This window comes from Antrostomus carolinensis, unplaced genomic scaffold (genome assembly GCF_000700745.2).
Source record: "Antrostomus carolinensis isolate BGI_N321 unplaced genomic scaffold, ASM70074v2 scaffold29088, whole genome shotgun sequence".
In the NCBI taxonomy this organism is placed as follows: domain Eukaryota; kingdom Metazoa; phylum Chordata; class Aves; order Caprimulgiformes; family Caprimulgidae; genus Antrostomus; species Antrostomus carolinensis.
The window spans coordinates 10,116-20,073 of record NW_010335450.1 but is presented as its reverse complement, the minus strand read 5'-3'; the positions used below and the strand labels follow the sequence as shown (position 1 = coordinate 20,073).

The 9,958-nt window shown below is 41.4% G+C and overlaps 1 protein-coding gene across 1 annotated transcript in view; it reads left to right on the top strand.

The window, feature by feature from the left end:
- Positions 1-7,369: 7,369 nt before the first annotated feature.
- Positions 7,370-9,958, top strand: part of LOC104530078 (hormonally up-regulated neu tumor-associated kinase homolog A) — an 11,170-nt gene continuing 8,581 nt past the window's right edge. Inside the window, exons 1-2 of the mRNA XM_010174560.1 lie at positions 7,370-7,621; positions 8,579-8,871. Coding sequence (XP_010172862.1) covers positions 7,370-7,621; positions 8,579-8,871 — 545 coding nt within the window. The remainder of the gene's footprint in view (positions 7,622-8,578; positions 8,872-9,958) is intronic.

Below are 9,958 nucleotides of genomic sequence, written 5' to 3'. Positions count from 1 at the left end.
GCAAACCCAATACAATACTGTAATATAAAGTAATGATTTGTATTCTTGGCATCACAAAACCACACATTTATCTTGTACAATTTGTGATTTTTACATGTTCAGTATGTCAGTGATCTTGGGCACTGGGCAGAGGGTACCAATCCTACATGGTACTGCATGCTTGGAAACTCTGGAGGGTGAGGACTTGAGAGAGAGAAGGAAAATACGGAGAAATCTCAGAATCATACAAACTAATGGCTCCCATTCAGCTCTTTTCTGCCAGCAGTATATTAAACCTCTGAACACAAGCAAAATGTCTAAGAAACTATTTTTTTTGTAATTGTCCACCCTTCACTTGGTCTCCAGTGATCATTATTAATTGAAAGTCCAACATATGTTTGCATTAAAGTGTATTATGGAATGGTATGGTCTCCACCCATTTTCAGTGGGATTTCAAGACTTATTTATCGGCATAATTCTGCTTCCATTTCTGTGAGAGGTAGTTTTTCATTGACTTGAGCAAGGACAGTGTTAGGCCTCTACTGAGAGTTTTAGGGGAGAAAAAAATTGCCGCTTACAACTGGCTCCAGACAATAATAGTATCACTTTCTTATATTCATAGCAGTAAAGCAAATGCAAAACAAACAACAAAAAAGGGAGTTCATTCTAAGTTCAGTCCATTACGAATTACAGTCTGATACTGTTGATTTCCCCAGAGTTCAATAAGGACAAACTCACAAAAATATTAGCATCTCTCCTTTTCCAAAAGGCATTAATGAAGAAAGGTAATAATGAGATCTGACTTTAACTAATCAATGAATAGCTCCAGCAATACAACTTTGTCTCCTGAAGTCATCAAGCTGCTGAGAATCATAGTGTTACATGTAAAACTTTATAATGCTGCAGTGATAAAAGCCGTTTTAAAACTAACATGTTATCAAGGGCAAAGAATTATCTTTACACACATACTCAGCACACTGAGGAGTGGTTTCTGACTGAGATTTAATCTCCTACATGGAAATATCTACAAGCCACTGTCTGTGGGCAAGGGGAGAGTCAGTGCTCCTACTGTACTCCATAGACAACCTAGCACAGTTGGAGAATCCTTGGCAGTGATTCATCTCATCCTTAGCTTGTCACTGAGAGCTTGGTCCAATGATGTCTAGTGTCACTTGAGATGCTCTGTGGTATTCAAGACACCCTTACGGGGCTGGCAAATCTGACATGGGACCCTTGGGATCCCCATATCTCTCTTGAGCAGAAACTGAAAACTGATGGGATATCTGTGGGCGATTCAAATACCACTAAGTTGAGGCAACTAAGCCCCTTTACTGGCCCCCACGAGGACACCTAACTGTGAATGTCTAAGTTAAGGTGTCTTACTCTTGAACTTAACAACACCAAAGCCAGCTGGAGATGCCAAAGATGTCAAAAAGTAAAGAAATTATCCCAGCAATGCCCCATTTCTGAATGCATAACCATTTGGTCCTTCATCAGGCTATAGGTGAAAAAGAAAAACAATCCAGATGCTGTAGTGTTTGCAGTCACCTTGGTGAGTATCTTGTCGCAGTCACCTTGGTGAGTATCTTGTCCCAGTCACAAAAAAATCCCAACAAACCCAGCTCTTCACAATCTGCACTAGATGCTTATGGTTTGAGGAGTAAAGTTGAAAGTGTTATTTTGGCCTTTAGTACAATTTTTAAACAGAAAAAAGTAAATTGATATAACTGAAAAATCCCTCCAGTTTCAGCAAAATCTTTGAAACTCTTCACTATTCTTAGCAATCTGAATCCACCTCACACCTCTGATCATAAATCCTTAATGCTTTTGTGAAAAGAGCAGAACGTCTGAGTTCAGTTTCCAAAAGATTGATACCCCATTCAACGCTAGAGGCTCGGGGAAGAGTGGCTGGAAAGCTGCCTGGCAGAAAAGGACCTGGGGGTGTTGGTTGACAGCCGGCTGAACATGAGCCAGCAGTGTGCTCCGGTGGCCAAGAAGGACAATAGCATCCTGGCTTGTGCCAGAAACAGCATGGCCAGCAGGACCAGGGAAGTCATCCTTCCCCTGTACTCAGCTTTGGTGAGGCTGCACCTCAAGTACTGTGTTCAGTTTTGGGCCCCTCACTACAAGAAGGACATGGAGGTGCTGGATCACGTCCAGAGAAGGGCAGTGAAACTGGTGAAGGAATTAGAGCACAGGTCTTACGAAGAGTGGCTGAGAGAACAAGGGTTGTTTATCCTGGAGAAGTGGGGGCTGAGGGGAGACCTTATCACTGTCTACAACTACCTGAAAGGAGGGTGTAGCGAGGCAGGTGTGTGTCTCTTCTCCCAAGTAACTAGTCATAGAACAAGAGGAAATGGCCTCAAGTTGCACCAAGGGAGGTTCAGATTGGATATCAGGAAGAATTTCTTCACTGAACTTTCCATCTGAAAGGGCTGTCAGGCACTGTAACAGGCTGCCCAGGGAAGTGGTTGAGTCACCATCCCTGGAGGTATTTAAAAGACAGGTAGATGGGGTGCTCAGAGATATGGTTTAGTAGTGGACAGGTATGGTTGGACTCAATGATCTCAAAGGTCTTTTCCAACCAAACGGTTCTATGATTCTATGATAAACATAATCTGTGGGCACTTTTGGTGTTAGATGCCAAATATGATTTGGATTTTGGAAACTGTTGTTACTGCTCCTGTCAATGTTTCCTTCAAGCCAAATTGGAAACTGGAGATACTTCTACCATTCCTGTATCTGGTCCCCATATACATGAAGGGCTAGTACATCTCATCATAGCGTAACACTTAAGAATATGTTTCGTTTAAAGATAAAAGCTATGGGTATCCATAGGGTTTGAAAGATGTTGTAAATAGTGTACACATGGAGTCCACAGAAGCCACCTTTGGCTTACGAAGCCCTTGTGTGGCAAGTGGTTGGAGCTGGGATGTATTACTAAGAGATATCACATAGGCTTCACCTGGACTCCAGGTACCTGGATTTGGTGCCACCCAAAGACTGACCCAATATGGATGCTTTTTGGGTTTGATGTTCTTGTATACATTCAAGAACAAGAGACAATACTGAAACTTGAATGAAACTATAAAGGATATCTCAAGGAGTCCAATAAGGGTTACTAGACCAATGTTGCCAATATGTCTGAGAAACAGAGACCCTCATTTGGAGGAAATACAGGTCTGAAATAGATACTCCATCTAAAATATACGATGAAGCAGTACCCATGGACAATTAATAAAAGGTGCAAAACTTATTTCATAGAAATGGAAAATAATCTGGAAATAAATACCCACATGCATGAGAATTTTTTTGCAAATCTGGGAAGCATATATTGCCTGGCAGAAAGACAAAGACTATCTGCAAAGTAAGCCTATTAATCTTTCTTTTAATTTAACAGCTAGCCTGAGGAAGCAGTGCAGAATCAGAATTAGTGTTGGTATGGATTGTGTGAGTAAAATATGTTCAGGAATGACATCTTGGAAATACACTTACATGAATTAAAATTTAATGTATTATGGAGAACAAAGTCTTTTGCACTTTAACAGCCTGATCCAGCTCCTTATGAAGACAGTTGTGTGAGTGCTGGACCAGATACTGAGAAAATAACAACCCATATGTTTCTGATTCCACTGGTCTTTTGGTGGTAAAGAATAGTCATCTCTGAATAAGGAAATACTACAACTTTCAAAAGAGAGTAATTCCTGATTTACACCATTCTGGGAGGAGAGTCTGGCCTGCCCCTGAGTGCATGCCTTCTTAACCCCTTAACATGTGGCGGTAAGTAAATCCTGCAGAAAAGCTGCTGAACTTGCATATGCAGTAACTTCTAAAGTAAACTCCACAGCTGCCAAAAAGTGTATGAGAAGTCAGAAATAACTTACAATATGGCAGGTGTTACAGTGCAATAAGGGCATGTCTTAGGTACATTATAAAACACAGACTGAAGTGGTTCCAGGATCTGAGAGTCATTACGATACAGACTGTGAGGTTGCTATTTAGATTAAATTCCTCCTACCATGTCTTCAAACCAGTCTTTTTCCCCTTCTTTGCTCCATTCACCACATTTATATGCCACCATCTTGGATTTCCTCCTCTGAAAAGGAAATCCCCACTTCTCAGCATGAAACTTGAAAAGCTTTCAGTCTTAGAAGGAGCTCCTGAGCCTACATCCTACACCCAGGTAACCTAAGCCATGTGGAAATATGAACTGTTCGCAACCTTCAAGTCCTCCAAAGCAGGCCAAGCTCAGGACCTAAGCCAGCACCATTAGTACCTCAAGCAGCAAACGACAGTGGTTAGTGGGGAAAACAAAAGTCAAGGGAGAGGGGAGAGTTGCCAAAGCACCTAAGAATATGTGTGCATTAAAGCACCACTCTTGGAAAAGAGATGTTTGCAGTAGCTCTGTGTGTGCCGGTACAACCATATGACAATGTTGATCCAGGAGGAGATACCGGCTTTTGTTCTGAAAGTAGGATTCTGCCTCCCACCTAATGAGACCTGTCTCTGGCAGGATGCTGCCTTTGGAATAATAAGTCTTGTCTCCCAGCCCACCTCAGCATCGCTCCCACACAGCAACATGGCCCCCCAGCAGCTCAGCATGCTCTGAGTGCCGGTGGAAAGCACATCTTTAGGTAGGGCATATGCTCTGCAACCCAGAAATCCAGGCTTCAGGGGAACTCTTGAGTCAATTCTGTGGGACTTCACAGCTCTAAGAATTTGACTTTTTGGCCCCCTTGAAAAATCTCACACTAGATCTTACAAAACTGGCAGTATTCACAAGAGTATAAATCGGGACTTCAAAAAGCATTACTCCAAGAAGTAAAACTCAGCCTTTCATTAAGCCAAGGCTTCATCCTGCAATGGCAAAAGCCAGAAACCAGGACCACGTTGCCTCATCTCTAATGTGAGACAAGAGCTTTGGATACAGCTACAGGCAGGATTTGGCTTCACAGGAGGAAATCCAAGATGGTGGCTGAAAAGTGACAAATTCCTGCTCATGCTGTTTTATTTCTGCTGAATGTAATGAGTTTGTTTAACTAGCCTGGCCTTCACATAAAGTTAACTCCCGCACACACATGGCCTCATATTTTCTGGATCAGTAGCACAAACATCGTGAGAAACGCTTCTAATTTTGGTTTCCCTAGAAGGGTACTAAGAATATGGAGTGATAAAGCAAAATTTGTCTTCTCAAACATGGAATCAGGCTCTAATTTAGAGAAAACTTTTTTTTTTTCCCCTTGCTGATAGGAAAACTGTATATCTTCTTCACATCTGCAGTTTTGTTGATTTGGGTTTTTTCATTTCTCAAGGAAGCAGAACTGTGTCCTCTCCCACCCCCTGGCAAATGAATGCAAGGTGGTAAAAATATACCACAGTGCTTGTTTGGGGAGGAGGGCTGTTGGTTTTTTGTAGTCGTTAAGGTGGTCATTCCTTCTACGGTGCTAACGCTTCCTCCTTGCTGGAGATTATTCCTTATTAGCATCTCTCTTCTATCAAAGATCTGCTTTATTTGGTCTCACTTCTCACACTTTTTTCACGCTGCAATGCAGCACATCATATAACAGCCATATCACAGAGCAGAGACACTACTAGTGCTGGTGGACGGCTCCCTCCTCATCCAGGACTGCAGCATCATTTAGCTTGTGATTAGTAGTCGTGGACTCCCTAACACAGAGATGGACTCTCTTTTGGTCCTTCTGCCCTGCATCCTTTTTTTAAGTCCTCCACCGTGCCAAAAAAAATTACTTTGAAGGGTATTTGGAAGCTTTTTGACTTCAAATTTTTTCAAGGTGTCAGGCTGGGACTTTCCCCAAAAATAGCAATAGTTAACTTAGCTAGCTATCGTGTTTTAAATGTTTGTTATATTTTTAAAGAGGTTTTTTCCTTTCTTCTGAAATGTGCCAGAAATATGAGGTTTCTGTTCAATACAGTGGTTGCCCTCACTTTTATTTTCTTATTTTTAGTGGGAAAGTCAATGAACAGTGGTTTAGGAAGACGAGAAGGAGGTAGATCAAATACTAAGCAAAAATCAAGGAGAATTTCCTCATTCCTCCTTCAGAAAACCATGTCTCCTTTGTTTCTGGCCTTCTGTAAGGAAAAGAAAAAAGCTGCTTAAGTTGGCAAACAAAGTCCCACTCCAGCTGGGCAACCGATATAGCTCAAAGCATGACAACTGAGTATGTTATGAAGAGAAAACCCACTCAGCTTAGTGGGACTTTATCTTTTAGTTACACATGAAAAGGGGTTGCCCTGTGCCTGCAAACAGCTGCATGCAGATGGTGATGCATTGAACTTGCCCACAAGAGTTTGAACTATAAAGTGTACAGTAAATCCATTTTGGATTTTAAACACTTTTTTAAAAAATTCCTTCTCATTTTCACTCATCCTGGCAAATTTTTGCCCTTCGTGGGCTTCACAAGTCAAACCAGGCAAGCAGGATGCCGCTTATTGTTCAACTCCAAGTGACAAAGGGTGGAGAAAGGATTTGTCATCGCACTAAGTTCTGGGAAGGGTTTTGGATCCCTAAGATTTCACTGTAGTTGTTGGAGAGAGATGGCAACTCCCAGCTCAAATTGCAGGTATGTGAAAGCGCTCTCTGGAAAGGCTCTTTTCTCTCTCTGTGACTTTGGAAAGAACCCAGGTAATGAAGACAGATATGGATAGACAGCAGCTGTAGGGGAAAAAAAACAAACTAAAAAATCAAAAAACCAACCCTTTTCTTTTTATCAGTCATTGCTGTAAGACTGAAAATGCTTACATGCACACACACAGTCTCTCCTGCTAGATTTTACAACAGGAATCAAGTCCCAAGAAATGCAAGATACTTCTCTGAGACCTGGAGTCAGGTCAGGGACTTAAATGTTCTACAAGTGCATATATATTTATAAACTTTGCACAGCAAAAGCATAAATGCTTGCACATCATCAGGTACATAACTCAGCTTTGCATTCATGCTACCGTAGTGCTTTTAGAATAAACTTGTGCCCTTGCATGTTAGCAATATGCAGGCCAGGAAAACTGTGGCTCGGTTTAGTTTGGTGCAGCTTGCACTGAGCTTGTGTTTAGCGAGCTATTGTAGGAGAAAGAGAGCTGTATATTCCAGGTTAATGCTGGGATTATGTGTCATCTGTCTTGGCAGCTCTGGGGCATTAACTGACATCGCGTATCAGGTTAGGTTAATTATCTACCACTTGGTTCTGCTTGAGCAGATCTGTGTGCACAGGCTAGAGAGCAGTGACAGACAGGGAGTCTGGGAGGGAAAGGATTAGCTGCTCTGTGATCAGCAGGATGGCACTTGCACCACAAGATGCATAGACTTAATGCCTGGATCTGCTGTGAATCAGAAGCTACATCTGGAAAGTAGCAACACAAATCTGACTCTCCAGGGATGCCCATAGTAACGGAAGCAGGCTTGGATGATGAAGTCACAGATACTGGCAACTTGGATGGGATATTAGCAGAATGGGAGAAAAACTTAAAGGACATAAAAATACCTGCTTGTTTTAACAAGATCCCCCAAGAGACTGGGAAGACTTTCCCTCACTCCAAACAAGTTGGGAATTACCTAGTAGGCAAAATGATCAACAAGGGCTCCTTTGCCAAGGTGATGGAGGGGCTGCACAACCCCACAGGGGAGGAGGTAAACTCCTAATGAGAGGGTACCACGCACTAGGAATTGCAAGTGACCTCGCACTAACTTATGTCAGAAAATTTCAGACCATTTAATCTGCAAACCACAGTCTACTCAGTGAATTATCCTCTGAACCTTATCCTCATAAATTAACCTCATAAATTGAGTTTATTGCTCATGTATAATCTATCACATGTGTGAATATGTATTGAGTGCAACTGTTTTCACAATTATAAAACAATATAGACAACAAAGATATCCTCCTGCTGAAAGAGAACAGGATGATGGCATAAGGCCAATTTCAAATCTGCTTTCCCTGATATTCCTCACAGAGTAATTAGTGCTGTGTACCTGACCTTTAAAGCTATGGACAAGACTTATTGAAAAGCCAGCCATTCCAACAGCAATCATTTATATGGCAGGGTACTGATAATCTCTGTTATCTATAGCTCAGTCAGGTTAAAGTAACGTACCACTAGGTAACTGTGGAAAGGTGGATTACTAGCAAGTGGCTTTTTGATTTTTACTTTTATTGTGGCTTCAGTAGCTTCACTGGTTGACTAACTTCCCAAACTGCAGAGTCTAATCCCAGGCCATTATAGCCAGTATCTTGGGTGGCTTTTAGACCAAGTCAGAAGGGAGTATGTTAGAAAAAATATGTGGTACAGTACAGACGCAGTTACCAGTCAAGCATGTAGGGAGTTTTTGCATTTGAGAACATTTCATATATGCATATTCATTAATGCAATCAGAGGGACAGATATGACAGGGTTCAGCCTTCCCATTTTGGCCTTCAAGAGAAATAAAAAGTATATTCTTCCATTGGGAATGTCTCCCTCTGTGATACTGATTATCAACACCATGTCAAAACCAGCTTCTCCCACATGTAAGCTTACTCCTCATCCTTTTGAAAATTAATCTTTGTTGTAAAGCTTGTTGCCAATTTGCATATATCCTGCAATTTAGGTAGCCATAAAAGTCATTGACAAGAGAAAAGCAAAACAGGATTCCTACATTTTAAAAAACATGAAGCGTGAGCCATGGATACACCAGATGATTAAACAGCCCAATGTTGTTCAGCTATATGAGACCCTGGAGATCGACAACTCCTATTACATGGTGATGGAGCTCTGTCTTGGTGGGGACCTCCTGGACAGAATTTGTGACAAAAAGAGGCTGGCGGAGAGGGAAGTAAGGAGATACACCAGGCAAATACTGTCTGCAGTAGAGCACCTGCATTGCCAGGGGATTGTTCACAGGTAAGATGTTTCTCCCCTTCCAAACAGTAAAAAAAAGAAAGTGTGCAAGAACATAGACTGCTCTTCTTCACCAAGAGCATTTCTTTAGTTTTCCCTCATAAAAACAGAGATTGCAAAGAAGACTATGTTCTCTCAGACCATCTTAATAAAGCATTTTATTCTCAGTGGTGGTAGAAGATCAACTGTCATGCACTCCTTGGGGAGTAAAGTAACAAAGTCCAGTGATAAGAGTTGATGAACACAACAAATCAATATTTTTCCACAATTATCCCAGAATTAGCTGGTGACAAACATGTATCTAATTCAAATATTTCAGTTTAGCTATGCATATAAATATTGATTTCATTTGGTTAGCCACAATATATTGAAATAACCACACATCACTCAGGACAGAAGATTGAGGAATCACAGCTCACTGCTTGTGAAGAGGACGTTGTCCTGCGGGTCCAAGTCTATGGCAGATCACTGACCTTCCAAGCTGGCTTTTGCATTACAGGGACAGATCATGACAACATCTACTGCTAGAGGAACCTGGGCAGTGCATGCAAGGGACAATGTCCACCACTGGGCATCTTGGCGTGTATGCCAAGAGCAGCAGAATAAGGACTCATTTTAGGTGGAAAAATAGGCAAGAAACAGTTTTTTCCCGTTGTTTTTCTGTTTTACTTAATAATTCATGGTCAACCAGATCCTGAATTTTAAATGGTAAACGCATTCATCAAGAAAGACCTAACAAGTAATCCAGTTGACTGCATCGTTACAGCAACCATGATACAGATAAGCTGTGAATGTGATTGCTCAGCAATGCTTTGTGACTTGAAATGCTTGCAGTCCAGCACTTATGATATTGGATTTGTTACTTAATAAGGAATGGACAAGAAAGAAATAGTCAGTATCAGACCTAGAGAATTTAAACAAACCAAAAAAAACCCACCAGAAAATAAGCCCAAGAGGCTTCACCCATTTGGTACAGGCTGATATCCCTGCCTTGCTTGTTCCCTAACTCATCTATTTTACTGCATTTCTTCAGTGCTCATGATCATAATATGTATGTTCTTCCCATTACAACATTCCTCATGAATGTCTT